This window comes from Malania oleifera, chromosome 11, assembly GCF_029873635.1.
Source record: "Malania oleifera isolate guangnan ecotype guangnan chromosome 11, ASM2987363v1, whole genome shotgun sequence".
Classification (NCBI taxonomy): Eukaryota; Viridiplantae; Streptophyta; class Magnoliopsida; order Santalales; family Ximeniaceae; genus Malania; species Malania oleifera.
Window position 1 is genome coordinate 6,014,942 of NC_080427.1, and position 26,356 is coordinate 6,041,297.

Here is a 26,356-nt window from a genome sequence, read left to right on the forward strand (position 1 = left end):
ATTTTTCAAACAAATCTTATTGGATGAACTAACGAGATTTGTCACATGTCCAACGTTGCAGTATTTTTCTAAAAAGATCTTGGTAGACCAAGTAACGAGATTTAAATGATAACCCAATCGAGTGTTGATGCGTGACAAGCAAATCTCGCTGTTTGGTTTAGTGAGATTTGCCTGAAAAACAAGTTGGTCCTGACGCATGACAAATCTCGCTGATTGTCTATCGAGATTTGTTTAAATCTTACTTAACCAAGTAGCGAGATTACGTGAGTGTCATTTTGAGAATAATTTTTTCGAATAAGGTATTATTTAATATATTATTTTAAAATAATAATTAATCGAAAAAAAACTCGTATGCACTGTGGCAAACCAAATTTAGGTTTAATATTATTTTGGAAAAAACACACGGTTCGCAACACGTGCCCTCTGGAAAATTTAGGTCAACTTTGGAAGAAAATCTCCACAAGAGGTTGGAAGAAAAACTCCACAAGGGGTAGGCGTTGAGGGACCTTTTCGGAAATCGGTAATACTTCTCTCTCCTAGAAACCCTTTGTGCATAAGCGACCGCCAGTGAGACACACAAACGGTTGAGGAGTCCTGAGCGTAGTGAGGGTTTAAGAGCTAGCGGTGGTTGGTGCTGAAGAAGAGTTAGGGTTTAAGATGCCTTGCCTCAACATCTCCACTAACGTCACCCTGGAGGGCGTAGATTCCTCCTCCATCCTTTCTGAAGCCACTTCCACCGTCGCCAAGATCATCGGCAAACCTGAGAACGTATTCTCTCTCTCTCTCTCTCTCTAGTTTCTTCTTGATCCCAGTTTGAATCTTTCAATTTATTTTGTTGTCTTTTTCTTATTTATCGAAGGTTCTAAGTGCCTTTTAAAGCATTCAGTTATGATTGATTAATTTGTGAAGGGGCCGTGGCTCTACACAATTACTTGTTGGGGAATTTTCTGTGACCTGAGATTCTGAATCTGTGCGGGGAGTAGGCTGATTTGGATTTTGCCCCTTTGATAGTGTCATGAAAGTTGATTTGTTTTTTGTTAAAACCCTTTTGGGCAATGTATAAGGGGTTGACAGTGTGACCTCGGTTAAATGGGAAGGAGAGATGTCTTCACTTGCCCCAGGGATTTTTAGACTGGATGTTGAATAACTCGGATGATGGCTTGTATGATTGTCTTACTGATTGAATATAACAACTAGTTCCACATGTCATTGAGTACGGGGGTCGCTTGTTTTCATGAATTCATTATTGTTGGAATTGATATTTCATGCCTATGATGGCTTTCGAAAATCTCTCATGTGTTCATGACAGCCTGATTGAATGTGTGTTATTGGTTGACTCTGTCGAGGGTGAGCCTTGACGAGTGCCACGCGGCCCGTTAATTGAGTTGAAATTGGCGGTCTGTGACAGTTGGTATCAGAGCACGGTGTGCGTGAGCTCGGTGGGCGTGAACATTATGAGTTCAAAAATGAGAATTTAAAATTTTGTAAAACAGAACAATGTGGAGGCATGTAAGGCAAGGGATGACTCAACAAAAGGCGTGCAAATAGAATTTAAGGCCGCCAAAGAGAAAATTGATTTTGAAAATTGAATTGTGGAACTTGAGTAAGTCCCTCCATGTATAAGAATCCTTGGTATGGAGTAGTTGAAAGCCTTGAAAATAGGTTGAAATTACATTGAGGGCATGATGCCATCTCCCATATCATGAAGGAGAAAGACTAACAGATCTTGCAATATTCGAAAGGAGGATTGAACAGTTGGAAACTCATCGAGCGTGTGATGCCATTAATAATCCCAAAAGGTAGTGCCAATAGAGTTTGAGGCCTCTCCCTACAGGAAGCAGACCAATAGAGCTTGAGGTCTGCCCAAGAATATTGAGCAATTGGAAGCCTCGAGTAGGGCGAAACACATTGTAGATGTGATGCCATCTATCATCCCAAGGGGTAGTGCCAATAGAGATTAAGGCCTCCCTACGGGAAGCAGACCAATAGAGCTTGAGGTCTTCCGAAGAGTATTGAGTTGTCGCCTTGAATAGGCTGAATTACATCGCCGGTATGATGCCATCCATGACCCCAAAGGGTAGTGCCAATAGAGCTCGAGGCCTCCCTGCGGGAAACAGACCAATAGAGCTTGAGGTTTGTAAGAGAATATTGAGCTGTCGGAAGCTTTGAATAAGCTAAAAGACATCGAGGTCGGATGTAATCCAGAATCCCATGGTTTTGTGCCAATAGAGCTTGAGGCCGCCCTACGGAAGTTAATTGAGATCATTGCTACATTGCGTGTACAGAGGATGAGAAAAGAATCCATGACAATTTGATGGGTAAGCGAGCAGAGGACCTCCAGTAAGACTACAGAGAGAAGGTAATGGTTCACACCAAGCACGCAAAAAAGTAGGCAAGGTGCCACACAAAAGTGCAAAAGGGAAGGCAATGTGAATGCTGCACACTCTATAAGTTAACATGGTAGAGAAAGGGTAATGGTTCACACCAAGCTCCCTGGAAAGCTGGTAGGGTGTCACACCAAGCGCAAAAGGTTTGGCAGGGTAAATGATGCATGCTTTAGTTGGTATGGCAAAGATAGGATAATGGTTCCCGCCAAGTACCTAGGAAAGTAGGCAGGGTGACACACCAAATGCGCGAAAAGGGGTAGGCGGGGTGAATGTTGCACGCTTTGACCAAGTTAAGATAGTTAATTGCAAGCCTCTGACAACTTGAACGATGCCACAATGAGAGCTTTGGTAGATTTCAATGCCCAAAAGACAACCAACTGGAATGGATGAGTCATATGCCTTTTCGGTTCTTTACTTGTCAGTTGTCGTAGTTATCCCACATAGTCGATGAGTTGTACCCTTTTTTAGCTCTTCACCGGTCAGTAGTCGTAGTTAATTCACATAGTGGATGAGTCGTTTATCTCTTCAGATCTTTGCAAGTCAGTAGTCATCGTAATCTCACATAGTGGATGAGTCTGTGTCCCTTTTCAACTCTTTACAAGTGAGTATTCATGGTTCCCTCATACTGTGGATGAGTCATATAAAGTAGATACTAAATATGTAGAGTATAACCTGGTAGACATGTAGTCAATGACGAAGGTCATCAACAACAAGGGTGTGAAGTCTTTTTACAAATACATCGACGAGGTCGTCGATAGAGTGAGTGGGGAAGAATGTTAGGGGTTGACAGTGTGAACTCTGTTAAATGGGGAGGAGAGATGTCTTCACTTGCCCTCGCCTGGGATTTTTATACTGAATGTTGAATAACTCGGATGATGGCTTGTGTGGTCGTCTTACTGATTGAATATGACAACTAGTTTCTGCATGTCATTGAGTATGAAGGTCGCTTGTCTTCATGAATTCATTATTGTTGGAACTGATATTTCATGCCTATGATGACTTTCAAAAACCTCTCATGTGTTCATGACAGTCGGATTGAATATGTGTTATATTGGCTGACTCTGTCGAGGGTGAGCCTCAACGAGTTCTGTGCGGCCCGTTAATTGAGTTGAAATTGGCGGTGCGTGACACAATGCATGTCCTTGTGGTCTTTAGGTTTGAACGGTTGGATCTTTAGACTCATTTAAAAGCATGTGGGTATAGCTGGACGACGTTCTTGATGAATTGTTTGAGCCTGTTAAGTTTCAGGAGAAAATGTACAAAACATATGACCCTTCCTGATATTTATGAATTTTCCAAATCCTTCTTTTAGGCTTTTTCTTTTAGCAGTCAACCCTCTTTATTCTTAATCAATTGTTAATGTAGTGTATCTTGTCTTATACCTTTAAAATGACAAGTTTTATTTATTTGAACTTAAATGATTCTTCTAAAAAAAAATGAACAACTTTGTTATTTGTATTGTCATTTTAAAAATTATTAAGACTTTTACGTTGTCATTTAAAATTGTTTTTTTATATTAAATGGTCATATTTTCTTGATATAAGGGTAAAAAATTTGTTGCTTCAAAATATTTAAAATTTTCAAAAGGTAAACTTTAAAGCTCTAATTCAAGTTTTTAAATAGTAATCAAAACTGTTACATTACAAAATTTATGGTCTCGCTTCTCTACTGTTGTAAGAATAAAAATGACAATTGTAGCCGCTGTTACGAGCTGCTACTGCCATGTATTATGAATTATAATTTTCTACAAGGCTGCTATTACAGTGGCTACATAATTGTTATGACATAAATTAAGTTTATTTTTTTCTTCTCATTTTCTATTTATTTTTCCTGTTGTAAAACAATTTTGTTGAGTTATGTGAAGTGGAGGGTAAGGAGAAGATTATAATGAGGATGACATTGATATGGCATTGTTTATATGTTTTTAAAACAATCACAAGTGATGTTATCATTGACATTTTGTTATTAACAATTTTTTGTTAAAGCGATTTATTTTATTTTCTTAATATTAGTAATTTGGTAGTATTTTCTTACTCTTTCAACTCAACGTTTTTAAAACCTAGATTGGTAAGTGAACCAGACAACCATTCAGTTTTGAGTTTGATCTGTTCAACTAGTTCAGTTTCACAATACAATGTTGGGATGATAACTTCAGGATTTTACACTGCTATTTGAGCTTGGGTCTACCCGATAATACATACAGACACTTTTGAAGTTTGCCTCAAAGCACAAGTTTGGGTCCCAATTCCCAAAGGTTTCAATAACTTTTGCACTTAGTGTTCCAATATAATTCTTGCGACTAGCAACATCTGCTATAATATTATTTACTATGTAATATTGTAATTGTATGCATTTATATTTTAACCTTGGGTGGTGCTAGGTGTGCATGGCTGCAAAGCCCCCCCCCCCCCCTCCACTTAGTTTCGTTCCCCTCCCTCCTTCAATTCTCCCAAATCCATCCATCATCTTTATTTTTTAATCTTGGATGGTGTGCAAGATTGCAACTCCCCACTTCTTTTTCGTTCCCCCCTGCCCTTCTCATCTCCCATATCCCTTCATCATACCATCTGCATTGCATCGCAGTCACAAATGGATCAAGATGTGCAGTGTGCTCTCGAAGATAATAATTGTTCCAGGCTAAAGAGATTGATCTTTGCTACTTCTCTCTCTCTCTCTCTCTCTCTCTCTCTACATATATATTTCTATATATATCTTTAAATTTTGCTAATTTTCTCTTACAGCAAGATCAGAAAAAAATTCCCAATAATTCTTGATTTGGAAAAAAAATGCCTCAAAACTTTTGACTGGCTCTATTTGGTTGGATTGGTTCATCTGATTTCTTCTGCATTTGACTTTTTTTTTTTTGAATTCTTTAAAAGCTTGATAGGAAATTGGAAAGGTAGCCGATTTTGCGTCCAAATAGTTCAACTGGCCAGGTTTTTTTGAAACACTGCGTTCAACTTCAACATTCTTTTCTTTTCTAGTTTTTGTTTTGCTCAAGTTGTTAATAATTAGTGACAAGTTTAATGGTTATAGTATTGTAGTTTTGTTAGATTTTTAAGGCTTTGACTGATGAAGTAATATAACTTTCTAAATTTATTTTTTGTGCCTGATAGATTAATAGAGTGTATTCTGTTACAAGCCTAGTTCATTTTGTTTTATTAATTTATTTATCACATGTATGATCAATCAATTATCTGCATATGTTATGGTCTTAAAATAATGAAATGTGATTTTTTTTGGTCAGTGTAATTTTAAAGCCAATATAGAATTTATTATATTTACTAAGAGTGTAAGTAAGTTGAATTGATAGATCCAACATACATTCAAAACTTATTAAGAAGGGCTAGGGGCTCGAGACAAGCAAATTTACGATAAGGTTCGTACTTGAAAAAAGATTTAAGGCCATTGCACTTTCTTCCCACTATGTAATATATGCTACTCTTGCTTATTTAAAACCATACTCAAAATATTAAAAGATTTACTGAGGGTAGTGACATGGCTTAAAGTAGTGGTGGTTGCATAACATAATGGCCATTATTTAACATGGTTTCAATGATCCATTTCTCAATCATTTGTTAAGATTCAAAATCTCAACCAGAGTGGCCTCTATGCCACCATAAAATCCATTATGGTTTTGTTGGCCATAACAACCCATTGCAATGCCATTGCACTTACATTGATTCATAAAGTCAAATGTAGCCTCTTTTTCCAACTTATTTCTCCATTTCTTTCCAACTCTTCCTTGCTCCATTTCCTCCTAGATGTTGTAATTTTTTTCTTAAAAAAATTAAATTTGATTTAGAAATTCAAATCAAATAGTTGGAAACCGCCCATAGAACCACTTGGTCAGCCCCAAGTATTGATTCTCAATTTTTTGGTATTTATTTTTGTTGATTATTTTGGCCCCGTTTTTCTTGAAGTAAATGTTTTTTTTTTTTTATAATTGTTGTGCATATCATATATTTCAACGTTGTGTTTGGAAGCATGAATTTTGAGCCTTGGATTTAGATTTGTGTGGATTTGGACAAAATACAATACAAAATAATCCAAGGTTTCTCTCAAACATAGGGTTAACATAATTGTTTAATAATATTTTGTTAGTTTATTTTTTATTTCTTTTTTTTACAGGAGATTATAAGTTGGGGATTTTTTTACTAATAAAATTACTTCGTCAACAGTCAATACAAACTACTAAGCAGTAATATAGGATATTATAACCCAATTTTCAGAAGAATATATATATATATTTTTAATTTTTGATGAAAAATTAATATTTTTAATTATTAGTTAATATTTAATGTGTTATTTAGTAATTAACGTTTCTATTAGTATTTTGTAACCAATGAAGAGTGTAAGCTCTTCCATCCTTTTTCAAGAAACTTCCACAATTTGCAAGATGGTAAACCTGCGCTCGTATGCTCTCTCTTTCCTCCCCCCTTCTGCATTAAGAGATAGAAACAGAGAAGAGAGAATTGAGGGAGTGAAATTTTCACCATAATACTCTTCTATCATGTGGCTGAGAAATGGAAGGAGCCCAAGGAATGGCTGACCCTACATGGGATGACAAAGTAGGAGGCTCTAGGGTGCCTCGGTAAGTTATCAAGTCCTCCAAATTAAAACCTGGACCTATGGTCATATCATTAGGCAAATCTAGTAAATATGCATTAGATCCAAGCTTTTAAATGATGGATACATGGCTAATGGTCCGAGGGCCTAATCTCTACATGTTGAAAACAGATTTTTTTAATTTCTTCTACCTCAAAAGGCCTTTCCAGGAACCGAGCAAAATTTTCTTGGATGTGACTCCAATTTAGTCCTTCCACCATCAATTTATTTGGGTTCTCCTTAGAAAATATAATTTTATAGAAGTACGTTGATGTATCCGTTCCCCCTACCTTCCATTCACCACCTTGTGGAAATAACCAGAATTACATTCCCCTCCTTTGCCCATTTTTCCCTTTACCTTTGATGCCCGCACATGTCCTCTCTTAATAAGGCGTTTGCTAACTTGTTACTAAAATGGCTCTCTTGCTTGTATTCTCCTCCTCGAGAAGGCTGCACTCATCTAACCTTTCCAATTGAGCAATTTCAGAGAGGATACTGTCTTTAGTGTTCGTGAAATTTCCATAACTTTCTTTATTCCAATCAATGTTTTAAAAGGCGATCTCAGGGGCGTGGCTTGAGGTGTACCTCAATGCGTTTTCAAAAAGCACCCCAAGGTGTTTTTTTGTTGTAAAAATTTGCAAGTGCATGAAATCATAACAAGTAATATAGTGATAAAGAAGGATGTCGGATCCACGAGGACTATTTACCTATTAACTATTTAAATTGTTCTAATTCTAAATTATTTGAAAATCAAGAAAAGTGGTGGATTTTGAATCTGAAAAATAAAATAAAATAAAATAAAATAAAATAAAATAAAATCAACTAAATACTTAAAAAGAATAATATTTTACCCAATAATAAAACACTAAGGCGTCCGACTCACCTAACCAATCCAATCCCAAATCTTAATCATGCAATCAATCAATTATCATCCTATTTGACAGCAAAATATTCTTATCTAAGACCCTCTCTCGAGTAGAATTAGAAACCCAAAATACGATAACCTGCGATATGTCTGTGAATTTAAAAACATTAGAGTACATTAAGATTAATAATATTTTGCATAAAAGCCACACAAATCACATTGACACATTCCTGTCTTTCGTTCAATTCATGGCATACATTATACGAAGCTAAACTACATGCATTATCTCTCAAATAAACATGCACAACAAATCATTCAACTATTGGCCAGATAATTGACAACATTAAACTCAATGATGTATACTCAAAAGGAATGGTAAAATTATGATCACATAGAAATAAAATTCGGAATTGTCATTGAGAGGTTACATTGTAGCCTTAGCAATAGCAATTAGCTCATAATAGAATCAAAATAAACCATAATGATTCTAGAATTCATAATGAAAATTGTACAAAAAGAAGATGAAAGAAGTAAAAAGAAAATTGTATGTAGATTGGGAATCTCAATTGTCAACAACTCCAATTCGGTCTCTCTCTTCGTCTTTTCCAAGCTTTGAATTCCTCTCTAATGGTGAAGAAAATCCTTTTTTTTTTCCTAGCTTCGAATCCCCTATTTTTTTATAAAGCTCTGATCATCCTCCCTTATCTTCCCAAAACAAGATCATCCTCCTTTTTTGCCACCGCCTTGATGTGCAATTTGCTCTATCGAGTTCTTCCCATCTTCGAAAATCTTTAGCATGAAAATTGTGGGATTTTTTCTTAGCTTTCTGTAGATACCAAGATCGCCCTTTTTGGAGTTTTCTAGCAAAAGTTATGTTCCAAATACTAAAGTGTGTTTCAAGAAATTCGGGAGAGGAATTTAAGTTTGAGAAGGACTCTTGATGAAGGGAATTTGAATTTGAAAAGGAAAGTTTTCTTCTTATCCCATGACTCCTTTAATTTATTTATTCCTAAACAAAAAATAAACAAAATAAATCAAAACTGTAATAAATAATAAAATTAAAGACTAACTAGCATAAAAATAAGAGTGAAAGTATGATAAAACTTGTATAGAAATTAAACACATAATTTTTTTTTTAAAATGTGCAACTTGCCATAGCCAAAAAAGTTTGCCTTTCAGGCCTCTGAGTTTTGAGGTGTACATATATTGACATACCCCCTCCCCCAAAAATCAACCTGTTTTCTGAAATGTAAAAAAAAAATTTAAGAAATGAAAGAAGGCATATTAGTGCTTCGTTTGTGTAAGCTCCAATCCCTCCTTGATGATCACAGCCTCTCGACAAAGCACCTCTCTCAACTAAGCATCCCCCTCAAAGAATTGCCCTCGATGAAGCCTCTCTTCGACGAAGCTATGTCAAATCCCTTTTCAGTGAGACTCGTCCTTTGGCATCTTCATCTCTCTTGCATCCCACAATTCTCAGTCTTCTCTCTCTTCAATGGGCCCATTGGTGTCTTCAAGTCGCTCTCTTGTCTCACATCTTGATAGTTTCTCTCTCTCACATTGTCTTGAGTCTCTATCTCTCGTCAAGGATCTTCCTCTCTCATTTATGAGTTGCTCCCCCACTGTCCTTGTTTCATTTCTTTTCTACTGGGTGTGGATGCTGCGTGTCTCTTTATGATTATAGTCGATGCTATGGATATGTGGCTAGTTTATGTATTTTAGACATTAGATTTCTATTCCCACACTAGTTTTTAGTTTTAAAATTCAGACAATAAAGTTTATAATTTATTTTAATAAATTCATATTAACTAGAAAAATCTGCCCGCAGCAAACAAAAGTAATTCAATAATTAGTTTTATCAACAATATCAGCATTTAACACATTATTTTGCATCATTTGTGCAACATAGTTGTCAAATATTGATTGATTTATATGGAAAGCATAGTATTTACAAAAAATTTATGTAATACATAGAATTTTAAAGATGTTACTGACATGTACACTGTAGATGTTATAAGTTTACTTGCGGCAAGCCAATTTAAGTGTGAAGTTAATTAAGGAAAATAAAATACAGATATAGACCATGCTAATATCGAATGAGAATTTAAAATGTAAAATTTGAGTGAAATTCCTTATTTTATAAGATATTGAAGGTTGAAGTTTGAACACTTATTAAATTTACATATGTTTATGGATTTATGTATATTTATATATAATCGTAGTATATATTTGTTATTGGAAACTTTTGGTGGAAAGTACGTGAAAAAATTGTATTATATTGTATTGTATATTTTAAAAATATTTCCAATCACTTATAATTTTAATGTTTATAAACGTAAATGTAAGATGGTTTACTTAATTCTATAGTTTCTCTAATCTCTAATACTATTAAGGGGGATTCCCCCTTTTGTTTCATTTTCTACAAATGCCAAATTTACCCTTATATAAATATTTTTTTCCAAAAAATCAATGTAAAAAAGAAAAAAAACTCAATCCTTTAACAGTAGGACACAATTCAAATTTCAAATCTCTACCTAAAATACCCTTGTAACTACCCATAGCTATCCTAAAATGTTTTTATAATTCATCATAACTATTCCTTTAATTATATTTAAATACCTTTCAGCTCCTATTTTTTTTTACAATTATTTTTTTGAAATAAACATAAAATTTTATAAAGAAAACACGCACATAGTATGTGCCTATGGCTACTTTTAATAATTTGAATTTGAATTAATTTTATAATTTTAAAAATAATTTGAATTAATGTTATAATTGTTAATGTATGTAAATAGAAATTTAAAATGGTATATATATGAATAATATAAATTTGAATTAATTCTATAATTTTAGTGTATGTAAATATAAATAAAAGATAAAAAAGTGGGAACTAATTATTTAGGTTAATTTTATCATATAAAAGTATTGGGAAAGAAAGTGGTTGAGCTAGGACCCATTTAGGGAAAAAAAAAAAATTTAGCGGAACCCATTCATATTGGGGGTTCTAAAACTTTTTCTCATGAAAGAGAGAGAGAGAGAGGAGTTCAAAAAATAAATAAAAAAGTTTACTAGGGCCAGACATAGAGAAAGGTGCGTGAGAGATAGCTGTTAAAAAAATAAATTAAAACAGTTTTGTGGGCCCAACCATAGTGAGAGAGAGAGAGAGAGAGAGAGAGGGAAGAGGACAAAAAAGAAAGCAAAACTTGGATGCAAAAAAAAACCCAGTCCCACGTGCCAACATTGGATTTGCCTCATGCTTCAAGATTAATATATAGTATAGGTTTCGATATATATAATTTATTTTTATATATTTAAAATAAAAAATTATATTTCTAAAAGGGCGCCTTAACACATCAATTCTTAAGCCTCTCCTTGCCATGGGTAAAACACCTCACCTTATGCCTTTGCTTTTAAAACACCGGGTCCAATTTTTCAACTTATACTTCGGAAATTTTAGCTTCTCCATGGATTTAAAGCCCTCCCACCCCCCCATCTAACACTCGCTCCACCAACCTCTAACCCTCTTCCCAAAGGAAGGATGAGTTAACCACATGTTCTCAAAACAAAAAGAGGTGGGCCCTCACTTTAAAGGTTCAGAATTGGGTCTAGGGTGGTTTTTTTTGAACAAGATGAGGAAACTCATCCTTTTAGTTATTTGTAAACACAAATTTGTTAAAGTGAGAGCAGACCCATCTAACCCCAAAAGGCCCCAAGTTCAAACTGCTATTATCGATAGGGGTATCTCTAAGCCCACAATTTTGGATAAAGAAGTCAAAAACTTTCTCATACTCGCGGAGGTCCTACAGTTCTATAGGTTCTCTCTTGAGATGTGAGACACATTAAAGATGCACCCCCGTCCCCCCCCCCCCTAAAAAAAAAAAACAAAAAATAAGAAGAAGGAGAAAGACCAATATGGGCTACGCAAACCAAAATTGTCTACATGCTCAAGGAATTGACTTTTCAAAGAGACACCATTAACCCATACACAGAAGTAAACAATCACTCCCCTACACCTCTAATGTCAAGGAGGACAGGTGGAGAATAGGACCCCATAAGGTTCTTCGTAAAGGACTCTAATCTAGCATTCTAAATGATAATTTGATCCCTTGAAGCCCCTGACGAAGGAAGACAATCTTTATATCTACTGTCTCTCAAAAACTTCTAATTGTGAAGGAATCAACTTCCCTTAGCTTAGTTTCTTGGAGGAGCAAAATATTAGGGCTTGCCTTTGATGCAAGCTCCTTAACGACTCCCCTCTTGGCCCGAGTACCTAGGCCTCTTAACATTCCAAGAATGGATCTTCACTTTACACACAAAAGGGGCCTTGGATGACTTACCACCCTTGTCATATTTAACCAACGAAGCCGACCTGCCCTACTCTCTCCCAAGTTGTTTTAGCCTTTTTACTATCTTTTGAATCCTCTCTCCTCAACTTAGTTCTCTCACCTCTAGGGTTAACCAGGGCTAATTCTAGCTCTTCTAGGAGTTTATGGGCTTCTAGGTTATCCCCCTCATCTTTTAATTGGTTTAAGGATGAGGAAGAACCCTTCTCCAATGGCTTCTTATGGCACATAGGTGTATCCAAGCTCTTTTGAGATTCCAATGAAATAGGTAGGTTACAATCATCAACGACATGCCTAACTTGCATATCTTCTAGAGCCTTGTGTCTTAGGATGAGGGCGGATGAATTGGGAATGAGTTTGGTGCAGAAGGAGTCTTCAAATTTTCAATAGAGATAGTATGGGTTAAGGGGTGTCTAGGGTTTTGGCTTTTGGGAAGATGAACTTTGCTTGAACTTCCATTTCCTTGGAAGGAAGAATTTTAAGATCTTTCAAAAGACGGGACCATTTGTGGGGCTCTAAATTTGTGCATCAATGGTGCTCCTTGAACTCATATTTCTTGCAGAGGCTGTTGATGTGGAGTCCTTATTATTTTGACAAAATAGTGCTGAAATCTTCTTCATCCTTCAAAGCTTCTTCCAACTGGACTTTCTATTTGCCTTGTTCTAATTAGAGCTTCCCCCCTCCCTCACGAGATCTATTTAGGAGCTGCTGAGAGCCTCTCCTAACATCCTCTCTTGAGCTGATTCTAGCAATAAGGACTAGGGAGACTTTCTACCCTTTCTCGATGAGATATGCCCATTTACGTTTGATTTTTTAGCAACACAAGTCTTTGATTTGCCTTGCACATGCACCACCCTGTAGGGCTAAAATCATTTCAAGGTGGGTACCAATTTCTGAACTAGGCCTTTTTGATAAGGGCTTTGTGGGATTTGTCTTGAATGGGTCCAATATATTGGTGTCTGATGGCTTTGCCCAAATCTTTGGTTCCAGGTTCAAATGGAATGGTTCAAAAGATGGTCCATCCCTTGAGCTCTTTCCATTTAATTTAAATTTTTTCTTGATATTGGTTGCACAATCCCTCTACGTATCCCTTGACCTTTTAGTGTACCTAAAATAGGGTCTCCTCATCTGATTAGTGTCCCTGGAAGACTATATTAGATGAGTTTCCAGTGGTTTTAGCCTAGAGAACATAGATTTTTGGGTGGTTAAGTTTGCGGTGTTGCGGATTTTGGTAGAACCATAATCTAGGTATCTTAAACTCAATGTGTGATCTCTAGGTTATTCTTCTTTGCCATTGAACATTACTTTTGTTGCTTCCTAGAATACTCTCTAGTCCAAAGCCTCCTCACCCTTTGGAATGCAAACTAAAATTGGTGCTCCATATTGAGGTTTAGCTAGATGAATCTATTGAAGGTGTTCACCCTTAGTTGTAGCAGCATAATATAGCTTAGAGCTTTGCGAATTCTTGTCCATGGGTGCAGAAAAGATGAAGTTCCTGTTGCGGCCATCTTCGGTCGTCTTCAGAAATGGAGGTCGAGAACCAACGTCTTTTGATTCTTCAACAATGAGCCAACTACCTCCTTTCGCCTTGAAGGAAAATTGTTTTTAATGGATCGAGATAGTGAGGTCCATATGGGTGCTAGAGACACGCCGAGGGAAATAAAGGTAAAATGGCCTTTTATCTTTGAAACAAAAGGGATGAATTTATGGTTTTCTTGGTAGGGGATGCCTGCTCGGCAAGAGTTAATGAAAGATTTTGGGTATGATTTAGGGTTTTTGTGAGTATGCGAAAGGGCGAAGGGAAACAATGGGTAGGAGACGAAATTTTCTTTTTGTGAGATTTAAGGTTTTCTGTGAGTAGGCGCGAATAGGCGATGAATCACCTATAGAAAGTAGCTAAATTGGAAAGCTATAAACATTAGAAATATTCCTAGGCTCATGTCATTCACTAATGGATCAAAACTTATCAAGATCAAATGTCATTCCTTGCAGGAAAACCACAAAATCAAGAAAGAGCATATGAAGTCACCCTTCTTAAGGTTAGCAGACAACTTGATGTCTTTGAAAATGACAGAAGCTTGATGGAGATGTATCAAGTGCTATTCTCTAGTCTTACTTTAGATTGGTACTCCATTGAAATAGGCCGTTGGGAATTTTTCTATGCATGGTTGCAAGACTTGGGTCATGACTCTCATAAAGGTTTCCCTTTAGTCTAATTCTAATTTGGTAATGTCCACTATGCAAGTCAGTCTTGGAGTATCAACTAGAGCCTACTAACGTGTCAAGCATATCCTCAAATCTGGGGATACTGAATCTACACATGACGTGATCTTATTGAGGGCTCTACTGTATATGCACATCATCCAAGATCCATCTTTCTTTAGGCTGAGAAGGGCTAGGATTGCATAAGGACTAAGGCTATGTCAAGGAGTTCTCCTACTTGCCTATTTAGTTCATCACACTCCTTTGAGTTCATCTTCATCCTATAATGAGGCAAGTTATGCAGATGTGTTGTAGGACTAGATCTGTGCATATTGAGTGTCTCGGATTATTGGTAGCTCACAAGGAAGCTCATCATGTAACATATGAGAGAACTTATGAAACTTCTCTATAACATGGTAACTCATTAACCTTGGAAGGAATTCCCAAACTATGACCACCATGGAACACTTGTTTTCTAGCTCTCTTGCTTAAGCATTATGATCTAAAAATTGAGTACTTCTCTTGACAAGACTTGTAGTGCTAGCTTGTTCCTAAACTTAGCATCCTTGGGTGTGGGCTTAGTATGGGCAAAATGGTTTTCTTGTTTTCGTATGTAAACACAGAATTATTTTTTATTTTTATTATTTTTTGTATTATGATTGGTCCCATCAACATCATAAAACCATGGGTGCCCCTAGGACATGGGCCACGTCCATTGGGAGTACATAAAAGAGAACCCTATCTTTATAGTCTCCACTTGGATGGGTTTAAGGAACCTCTGGATGATAGGTAGGGTAATTCATGTTATTGCCCCCGTCATAGCCAACTTGCGTCTATCCTGACATTTGATGGAAGGGTGAAAAATAGTGGTCCATTTCCACCTCTCACGATCCATAGCAGTTTACAGGACACATCTCACCTTGTTAACATGGTTATAATCTTCCTCAAAATCATGGCTCACCCTTACCCCTGTAGTATTCAAGATCATTTACAACATAGTCGGCCATGTCATGCTCCAAATCTTAGGCTAGACTATCTAGAGTAGCTTTGGAGATTACGTTCATGCTAATACTCCCATCAACACCCAACTTGCATGTTCTATCTGCACATATGATGAAACTGTGAAAAATAGTGGTTTGTTTCCACCTCTCATTATCCATAGCAAGGAACAAGACACACCTGCATTAATAGGCATTATGTAATGGTTGTGACTGCTATTTAAAACCATGTTGTTTATGCCTTACAATGTTCTCTAAGGCAATAAAGTTTGTGGCAAATCGAGCGATGGCAGGAGGAAAGAGTTCTATCTATTATTTGTGAATTTCTTCATGAACTCCATTGTCCATGTATGGTTGTAAATGAATGAGGTTATGTTCTTTCATTTTCTAAGACCTTTTTGATAGTACTTTTCTCACCAATGCCTTCCAAAATAATGTCTGTGTAATGAGCTGCACATGTTGTGTCCAATGAATGAGGATCTTGGCATCAACAATTTCCCTCTCCCCTCATTGCTACTTCATTGTCAGTTAGTACTTGAACAACATGTTCCTCTCCAATTTCTTCAACAACTTCGTCCATTAATCTGAAATGAAATTATTGATTTAATAATTAGTGTTACTATTACCTAACTAAAAATATACTAGTCTGTCAAACTGTTTACATAGACAATTAAAATTAGAAAATTACCTGAAATAATATTTAGCAGTTTGACTAGGCACATTTGAGGTAGTAATTGGCTTATGGAACACAATGCCTCTAATGCAGTAAAATAAAAAAAAAATTATTATGTGTTTTCTAGATAGTTTTGACCAACCATCACACATAATGGTTACACCTCTTTCCTTCCATATGCTAGCAAAAGATATCATCCCGTCATTACATGATTACACGTGCTCCAAATTAACTTTATACACCTTATAGGGATAGAGCCTTTCGCGCCCTTTCCAACTTTTGCAGCAACATAAAGCATAGGCTAACATAAATGGAGAATCAGATGCACTTGCTGAAATTTAATTATAAATGTGGAACCTTTTTGTTGCTTTTCCTAACATACTCTTTAAACCTTTCAAGAGTTTAGTGTTAATTTTTTTTTTTTTTTTGGCTATTTTGCACTCTTGCTTCTTTTTAGAATAGGATCCATTGCCCTTAGTCCAGCTTCAGTGGCATCGAGATTGATCCATTGCTATTCACTATCTCTAGCTTCCTGGACACCATGTGACCGATCTCTACTAACACCACTAGGACCATTTCAACATAGCCACCCCCTCTTCCTACATATTACCCCTCCATTAGTTCTTGTCCTAAATCTTTCTGTCTCTTCCCTTTGTTGTTCCGACCTTATGCTTTTCCGCTGGGCATGTCTCATTCTTCTTTTACTGAATCTTCTTTGTCACTCAAATTCTCAAAATCTCTTCTAATTGGAGTTTCTAGTGCTTCTTGTATTTTTTGTTTCTCCCTTCTTTGCAGCTTACTATCGTAGGTGTTTGATCATTTGTTCTCTTACCTGCGTGATTACATTTGGATGTCCAGCCACTTGACCTTTTTCTACATGCTAAATGTTGTTTAAAGCGCGTAATACCCCCTTTAATGGTCTTCCCACATAGCTTACGCACAATGAACATGCTTGCAACCCTCCACTGGAGTAGCAAAATGTCAACCAATGTCCTGAGTAAATATTTGATTTGATGATTTCTACACAATACACATAAGAATACAAAGTTATGATCCTTATGGAAGATATAACATAAGTAGTAAATAGCAGATAAGCATACTTACTAAATACTTACTAAATAAATATTATTCTATTATTATTTTAGATATTTCTTTTACATGAAATATAATCTTTGGTAAAAAAATAAATAGTTTAGATCTACTTCACTACTTATGGTATTTCTTAGCTTGCTTAAATAGAATCAAGTTCTTTACATGATTAGATCTATAAATATGATCTATAAATAAAAATAAAATCTTCAAATAATTATATCTGCTATACTATTTGTGATATTTCTTAGCTTGCATATCTTCAAATGATTAATGATAAAATTGTTTAGCTTGGTAGCCTTGCTTAAATTAAAAGAAAAAAAAAACATACTTAGGGCCCCCAAATCCCCAAACCCCCAAAAGTCTTCAAATTTCATTTTAAATAATAATAGAAAAGAAAAAAGAAAACATATCTGAACAGGAAAAGCCGTGCTGCCGAAGAGAGGATTCAAGTTTTCAAGCTCAAGTCCTAAAAAATTCTCAAGATTTCTTCTTTGATGAAATTTCAAATTAATAACTTGAGTTCTACAAAAGAGAAGAGAAAGGCTATGTCCCTGATTCCCCTTGCAATTTCTGGTGCGTTTGGAAAAAGAGAAATAGGAGAGTGTTTAAATTTTTTCAGCACTCCATATCAGCAAAGAGAACTGGTTTACTGCAGACAATAGCTGGCATGGTGGGACCGTTTTTATTAACTATAATGTAACCTTTGATTTTCGTGACACCCTTCAGGGTGCTTGAACAGGCTGGCATCCCCTCGATGTCTTTTCAATAAGTTTTCCTTTATTTATGAAAAAAAATAACTCGAATTCTAAGAGGAATGAACAATAATTCTTCCCAAAACAAGAAGAAATCAGTTGTAACAGCTATTGTGCCACTATAATGGACCTTAACGACTGTTACAGTTCCATTATGACCCATAATGGACCATTACGCATCCTAACACTGCCAACACTTCTTTTTTCCAGTCTTTCCCATATCTCACACATTTCTCTTGATTTTTGCTTTGGTCTCCCTCTCCCAGAAATCGTCTAGCCTTGATTTATGAATGCAAGGCCTCCAAAACACAAAATTTGCCTTTGATTTGGAGTTTAAACTTCAAGAGGAAGAGCATCCTTCGGTTACCCCTACTTTTCTTGCAATTTCTAGAGGGGCTGAATTGGTATGCTAGGTGATTTTGGGGCCCTTGGGTCCTATAGGAACTCTTGGTCTGGGAAGAATGCCTTTGGCTGACCCTATTGATTATGGGATTCACTTAATTGCTCGACTGACTTATCTAGGCCTTCTTTTCTATGGAGTTCTAGAGAGTGTCTGATAGACAATGAGTAGGTGTCAGATGGCACAGTTTTGGTGGGGATGATTTCTGTGCTTTTGTTAGGGGCCAGAGATAATGCAATATGGTACAATAATGCTGAGAAATTTAGGTTGGCTAAAATTGACTACAAGTGATGAATTCTATAATTACTACAATGACTACACAATAGGATATTGGACATAATGCAACATGGTTTGTGGTCTGCCCCTTCTGCAGACCCTGCATATATGGGAGCTTTGTGCACCGGGCTGCCTTTTACTCCTACATAGTATGACAACAAGGGACTACGGGTATGAACAAGGATTCATGCAATTAATGAACAAAATAAACTCATATAGAAGGGATTTTTTTTTTTTTCCAAAACCAAAGCAAGAACCTTGGAATTATGCAAATTTCTAATGTTACTGTATTTTTGAGGAGTTAACTAGTTTCTACTTTTGACAATAAATTGAATGGAAAAGGGAGTGACTTGCTAATGACTTGTCAAAGCCTTCTGCCATCCTTTTGAATGCTTGGTGAGACATGACTTTGGAAAATGTAAATGGGCTTCTATTCCTTGCCTTGAAGATGTTGTCTGCTGCAAAGGTAATTTTTCCAAGAGAGAGTTCATGATTGGTCATTTTATCCTTATTTTGAATATGATAACATACCAGGCAAAAGGACAAGATTTGCATCATATAAGCTTGTGGGCTACATGGTGAGTGGTGGAATGGAATACAATACTACTAAAGACGTCGGTCAAGGTAAGACTCAATTTGTTGTTGGCTTAGAATGAAAAGGTTGTAAAAATCAAAGGCTTTCCCTTACTATTTTATGATGGGATTTTCTTCCATCTCAAGAAATATGAATTTTTATTTGGGGCTACATGAGCAATATGATTTGGAAGAAGTTGATGGGCTTTAAGCCTTTAGAGCAGGCTATTAGATATGATTTATTGTTTTGGACAACAGGTGTGATCGCATTTAAAGGGGAAATTGCAAGTGAACCTGAGATTATTTCATGGGTTAATTGGAATCATGGAAATGAAGGCCTCATTGATTTTGTGGATGGTATATAATACAATGCCATCCCAAAAATGCAAGCAAATGCAATAGAACGAAGTGTTGCTTAAGTCCTAAAAGATTGCAAGGAGCAAGCAGTAGTGATCATTGTAGAAGTTGGGGATTCAATTCAAAGTGAGAGCTTTTCGAAGGTTAAGATGTTTGAATATCTGCGTCTTTTGACGCACTGGTTCTAGGTCTTGATTGATCTTCTAAAGTGTTACAATTCTCCACTTATTGACCTCATTGGATTTGAAAATTTTGATGACAATTCTCCAATATTTGCATGCTATGTTTGAAAATAATCAGGTCTTTTTGAAAATTTCTCTGTATATACCTCGTTTGACTGCAACAATGTACAATCTAGTTTAATGGGAATTGTTCTTGTTTCAATTTTAATTTATTTATTTTTTCTGGCTACTAGTGTACGTTTTGCAGCCATGGAAAAATTAGAAGAGAGGAAGGGGAAGGGAGTAGAGAGGAGATGCCAGGGGGAAAACTCACATTCAATTAAATTCAAATTCATCAACAACTGCCTACATCCTGGATTTCACACGCTATTTCTAAGAAAGCCTCTAAACATATGAAATTACACACACGCCCCTAAAACTACATTGCATTACAAACACACCCCTACTTTACAAAAATATTACAAATAACCACCAAATACACATAATCCTACACTAAATACTAAACACACATAATAAACTACTAATTTAACCTCACAATTCCTTAACCCTACTCTTCTAAATTATTCTCCAGCAAGGATCCAACCAAGGTCTTGCTTTTATTATGTGTGTTTAGTATTAATTAGTATATGATTATGTGTATTTGGTGGTTATTTGTAATGTTTGTGTAAAGTAGGGGTATGTTTGTAACGTACTGTAGTTTTAGGGGTTTATATGTAATTTATGTAAAGAGGCTTTCTTATAAATAGTGTGTGAAAGCCACGATGTAGGCAGTTGTTGAAGAATTTGAATTGAAGTGAATGTGAGTTTCCCCCTGGTATCTCCTCTCTCCTCCCTTCCCCTTCCTCTTGTAATTTCTCCATGGCTGCAGAACCTTGATGCTGCCCCTGCATCAGTTGGATGGCATGCTTGGTGTGTGTGTGCACACGTGTGCTCATGTGCGCTTGATCTGTAATTTTTATTGTAGGATGCAAATATGCAATGGATGCGTAGTTGTATTTTTATTTTATTTTATTTGTGATTTTTTTTTTTGTGATCTACAATTTCTTAATGGATTTTTTGCCGTAATTTTTTTCCTGTTAAATGTAATTTTTATGTATAATTTTGATCTTTTTAATTTGGATAAATTTTAAAATTTTCTTATGTTTTCCTATTTTATTATTTTTCTGCTAATGTAATTTTTTTTGGTCAAGTAATTTTGATCTATTCTTTGTCGATAATTTTCTGTGTTTTCTTCAATTTTCTTATAGTTTTTAGGTTCTAAAAAAAACATATTTAAAATCTTTAGCAAACAACTTAAATTTTGGTCAATAAAGTTCTGAATCAGGTACAATGATTTAGAACTTAACACTTAATATTATCAAATGACATTTAAGTTGTATTTATTATTTCAAAATTCCCCAAACAATGAATGATTTTTAAATTATTTTAAAAAGAAACAACAAGATCGAATTTATCAACCACTTCCATTGATTTGCTGGGATTTAGTGAAGGAGGGCTTGGCCTGAGTTAAATTGAATTTTGAATCTAGTTATCGTTGACACTATGGTAGGGATAACTGTTCACTGCACTGTAGTCAACTGTGGCTCATGAGTATTGTTCAAGTGGGTATTTTTTGGTTATGATTTTTACTGTGCATCCTATTTCAGGGGTATTTTGGCACTCTACTAAGTTACTTTTAGAGCTCTTTTTTATTTAGTTAGCTTTGTGTAGTCAAGATATCGTAGTGATTGTCGCTAATTATTGTTAAGGTTGAGCTAGCAAGTAGCAAGAGTTATAGTTAAGCCTTTATTGATTTTCTCAGGAGAACTTGGCCAATAATTATCTACATTTGCTGCAAACTCATCTCCTAGAACACGAGAAAGTGTGATGTTTTCTTCTTCCCCTACATGTGATTCCTTAAACCTATTAGTTGATAAAGGTTTTATGCCTCATCTTTGTTAGTGTAATCAAATTGCCTCATCCAAATTTTCCCAATTGTACTAATTTCTCCTATTTACTTTTTATTTGGGGTTCATACCACCCTCATTAGGCCTGCCCTTTCTAACCTCCCTATCTTACTTTCCATCTCTTTTTAGAGTGCCAAGGAGTGTGGCTGGGATTATTGGGAGGGTGAGCATGTTGTGGAAGAATAAGAGAGATCACCTTGTTAGCCAGAAGGTTGTCAATAGAACCAAACTTTTGGGTGGTGGTTTTTGGGGGTTGGGGGTGGGGGCTTGGATCTTTGGAATGTAGATCCCAAAAACATATGTTTAATTGGAAAATGGCTGTGCGCCCCCCCCCCCCCCCCCCCCCCCCCGAGAGAGGAATTCTTTATGGAACAAGGTGATTGAAACTAGCAATGTTTTAAAAGGCGAAGGCATAAGGCCTGACATTTTACCCTCTGTGAGGCGAGGCGTAAGCCTTAAGGCGTTGAGGCATAAGCATTCTGGGACTGTAATTTTTAAATAATTAAAAAATAAAATAAATTTATATATAGTATAAAAGTGAAAATTGAAACAAATCAAAAGCAATTGTTGCTTACCTTGAGTTTTAGGGACATTGCAAGAGTCTCCTAGGAGTCTGCTACGAACAACATTGGAGAGAGTCGAATACTCGAATTAGTTCGAGGAGAGACCTCAGACTGAGAAGAGATCTTGAAGCGGAGAGGCTGGTCATGGAGAGAGACAAGAGGCTGTAGAGGGTCGTTGGAGAGAGACGAGAGGTCCGAATGCCTCGTCGGAGAGGCATGAGACGTCGGAAGGGGTTGTTCGAGGCAGATGAGAGGTTGGAAGGGGTCATTGACTTATCGGAGGGAGACGAGAAGCTAAAGGAGTCTTTGAAGCCAGACGCAAGCTTGGAAAGGGACGAGGGTCCAAAGGGGTCATTTGAGAGAGACTAGATGTCGAAAGGGGTTGTCGACTTGTCGGAGAGAGACGAGAAGCTGAAGGAGTCATTGGAGAGAGACGAAAGCTTGGAAGAAAGAAACTTCGTTGAGATAAGGGGGTTTTGATGCTTGTCAAAGCTCTTATCAGTATCGTTTACTTTTTTTTTTTTTTTTTTAAATTAGGCTGCTCCCAAAAGGCATACAACTTCACATATGAGGCGTAAAAGGCGCACCTTTTGTCCTAAGGCGTACGCATTCTCCCTTGAGGCGTACGCATTTTAGGATTTACACCTTTTAAATTACGCCTTAGGGCATTTTATGCTCAAAATGCATCAAGCCCTCACGAACGCCTTTTAAAACACTGATTGGAAGTGTATTGTGTTCATTGAAGTGGGTGGGATGCTAGAGAAAGTGGGTTTGTTTCTTATGCTACCCCCTAGAAGTTTGTCTTAGGTTTGCTAGTCTTTTCTTTCCTCTCACCCTTTTCAAAGTGGGTAACGGCAACATGGTTCGTTTTTAGGAGGATCTTCGGTGGGTGATGGTTTGTTGGTTTTGATGCTGCCTGGCTTGTTTAACTTTCTTTGCTTCTCAATGCACCTATTAGCACTTCCCCTCCCCACCCTCCCTTTTTTTTGAAAAAAAAGGGGTGGGGGTGGGGGGGAGAGCTTCCCTTAGGATTTGCACTTTTTTTAGGAATCTTAATGAAAGAGACGTTGACGCACTTTTACCACTTAATACCTGGAATTGTTTTGCCCCATCCAGAAGAGATGAGAGAGTGTGGGAGGGGATGAGAGTGTGTGGGAGGGCGATTCATCACGTCTTTCTTCCACTGAATCTTCTTTCTTCATCGTCTCAGATATCGCACACCTAGTTTTTTCCTTCGGACCCATATTGCTTGGAAGGGTTGAGTTCTTTTCAAGATTCGGTCTTTTATCTTGACTTTGAACAAGGTTGAAATGCATGATTTGGGCTTACAAGGCTCTAAATCCAGCGATGTGTGTGATGTGCTGCAAGTACAATAAAATGAGCTCACTTTATTCCTGCATTGTAGGGTTGCTACCCATCTCTCAAGTGCCTGCCTGTTTTTTTTTCCTCCCCTTGTGGTAAAGTCTGGGTGCCACTTGGGTTGTGGGTGACCTTTTGCTTGTGAGATATTAGGGTTTTGGAAAAGTGCAGGAAGGGAGAAGTGCTGTTGCATAGTAGGGTATTTGCTAATTTGTGGACCTTATGAATCAAAAGGAATGCAGAACCTTTAATGATCACACAACGTCCTGGGGGTTGGTTGTGGAATAGCAGTCCTGGCCTTTCCCTTGTCCCCATTTCTTTTGGGTTTTTTAGGGTTTTGCCACTACCTGATCTTGCTTGGGACTGGCAGGCAGCACACTGTAATTTTTCTGGTTTTTAATTTTGTTCTTGGAAGTACATCTTGTTCTCCCCTTATTGTACTATTTGGTTTTTTGTTAATATAATTCTTTTCTCTTTTTTAAATAAAAAAAATCTCCTATTCCTCAAATTCCTTATATACTCTAACGGTACATCAATTCCCTAAGTTTGCCCATGTCATCCTACATCAATGGCTATATGCCTTTATCCATTGCTTGAATTATTCTTCGCATATGAGGATTAGAGCTCAATTTTCTTGTAACTTTTTATTGTCATTTGTTTAAATATATAGGGTTAAGTCATTGTTTTGGTTTGATTGATTTTGTCTGCATGGACCTCATCACTTGGATGGTGTGCCAAAATTGTAATTAAAAAGATAAACAGAAATAGGAGGAAAATGGATGAGAAGAAACTTGCCTCCTGAATTGAGTGATGACCACTTTCCTTCCTTTCCAATCCCCCCTCCTCTTTGTACCTTCACTTTTCTTTAAAGCAGGGGAATGGATCTCTTTTCTGCATCCATCCTTTTTTCCTTCCCTTCCAACCAAACTCAACCTTAATTGATGTTATTATTTTCTTGTAACATTTACACTCTTGGATTTGTCCAATAAAGTGTATAATGCTACGCATTTGTCTTTGTCTCTTGTAAGCTGCAATATAGCACGAGGAAATATCATATAAAGGATGGGAACAGAGCATTTGGCTGGACAAATATGGGATACGTGTATCATCTATTGAATGGGAAACATCTATTCATTTGATGTTAGTTACATGCTGGAATCACCGTATGGGGGCTCATCACGAGCTCGCTAGAGTTGTCAACATGGGACAATGATTTCATTTATTAAATGGAAGCAGAACATCTAGCCTACTGCAGGACAAGATTTCTTCTATGGAATGGGAAGCAGCTACTTGTCTGACTAGAAAACTAGTTTCACCTGCAGTGAAATAGATCATTGGTTCTACTGCTCAAGTATAATGCAATTATTTAAAAAATTTTCTTATCTTTCCAAGAAACTAAGATTACATTATTTTTGTGGAATGTCTATTCTTAGAATTTAATAAGGTGAGAATAGAATAAAAATTGTATATGGATATAATAATTTATAATAAAGTCTAGCAATAGTTTGTGTTATTCCATCTAACATCGAATAAGATATGAATGGATATTCTCTCAAAAGAAATTTGGGAATAATTAATTTGTCTAATTCATCTTATGGATTAATAAAAATATTGAGTTGTCATTTGCTCTCTAATGAAAACACTTCTCTTTTGTAAGCTATCAAATCCCAATACTGTACTTCTTTTCCTAGCCAACCAAATGTAACTTGAGGTTTATTTGTAATTGGCAGGAGGCTAGCCTTCCATTTAGTCCCAGACTATTAATTCTATTGTGTGTTGCTATGCAGTATGTGATGATTGTGCTGAAGGGATCAGTACCTATAGCGTTTGGTGGGACTGAGCAGCCTGCAGCCTATGGAGAACTGGTATCCATTGGGGGGCTTAATCCTGATACAAACAAGAAACTGAGTGCTGCAATTTCCGGAATTCTGGAGACCAAGCTGTGCGTGCCCAAGTCACGGTTTTTCCTCAAATTCTTCGACACCAAGGCAAGCCATCTCAGCTAAATAAGTGGTCTTTTGAGTCCTGGATCATTGCTGTGCACTAGTATTTTCTCATTTACTTCTTCCTGTTTGTTTAGGCCCATCAAAGCCAAGGTTATGCACAGTGTTTGCATGCTTTACACCAGCACTAGCTCATGTAATTAAACCTTTACTGTTTTAAAATCATGAACAGAGCTTTTGATTAGTTTTTGAAAATTTTAGGAATCGGTTTTCTTCAATCTTATGCCTAGAAGAGTGTTCAATTTATGATACTTTCTTCCATGATGGGCCTGCTGATTTTTTGTTTTTTTCTCAATATTGCAGGGTTCCAACTTCGGATGGAATGGCTCCACTTTCTAAATTGTGCATTGGTCAGAACATTTCTCTACTACCACGAGGGCCGAAAGCTGTTGGTAGTGTAAGCTTCGTCTCTGGGAGCATATAACTACTTAAATAGATCTTGGAAGGACACATATCTATTTGTTAAAATACCCTGCTTGTATTCCTCTTCCATGAAATTGTAGCAATGCTGGCAATCTGAAAACTTCTTGGTGGCTACTTTGTTCTCAAGAAAAATGTGACCTTTTATGGTGTACTAATGTGCACATTATTGGTGGCCAAGTAATCTCTTTTCTGTTCTGGCTCTTTCTCAAGGTTCAAACACAGGTTGCATTTTTCTGATAATTGCACTTTCTTGCATGTTTTAGGCTCTCTTTGTTTATTTTTTCAAAAAGAAAAACTTTTTTTATATATTAAAACGTACAAATTTTAAAAAATTGTTCTAATGTGATTAAAAAT

The 26,356-nt window shown here is 36.5% G+C and overlaps 1 protein-coding gene across 2 annotated transcripts; it reads left to right on the forward strand.

The window, feature by feature from the left end:
• Positions 1 to 400: 400 nt before the first annotated feature.
• Positions 401 to 26,203, forward strand: LOC131168128 (uncharacterized). 2 transcript variants are annotated; one of them, XM_058127362.1, is made up of 3 exons: positions 401 to 768; positions 25,364 to 25,564; positions 25,883 to 26,203. In XM_058127362.1, exons 1-3 carry the CDS (start codon positions 658 to 660, stop codon positions 25,916 to 25,918), a joined length of 348 nt encoding a protein of 115 aa, XP_057983345.1. In that variant the 5' UTR covers positions 401 to 657; the 3' UTR covers positions 25,919 to 26,203. The 2 variants fall into 2 exon arrangements, with proteins under 2 accessions (XP_057983345.1, XP_057983346.1); XM_058127363.1 differs by lacking the exon at positions 25,883 to 26,203 and adding an exon at positions 25,657 to 25,710 and having other exon boundaries at positions 475 to 768.
• Positions 26,204 to 26,356: the final 153 nt, after the last annotated feature.

What these genes read in the sequence shown, in the direction of transcription:
- LOC131168128 (XM_058127363.1), top strand. Translation starts at nt 658, where the DNA reads ATGCCTTGCCTCAACATCTCCACTAACGTCACCCTGGAGGGCGTAGAT. An exon ending in TCATCGGCAAACCTGAGAAC is followed by an intron (nt 769 to 25,363) that starts GTATTCTCTCTC and finishes GTTGCTATGCAG; the next exon opens with TATGTGATGATTGTGCTGAA. An exon ending in TCAAATTCTTCGACACCAAG is followed by an intron (nt 25,565 to 25,656) that starts GCAAGCCATCTC and finishes CTGTTTGTTTAG; the next exon opens with GCCCATCAAAGCCAAGGTTA.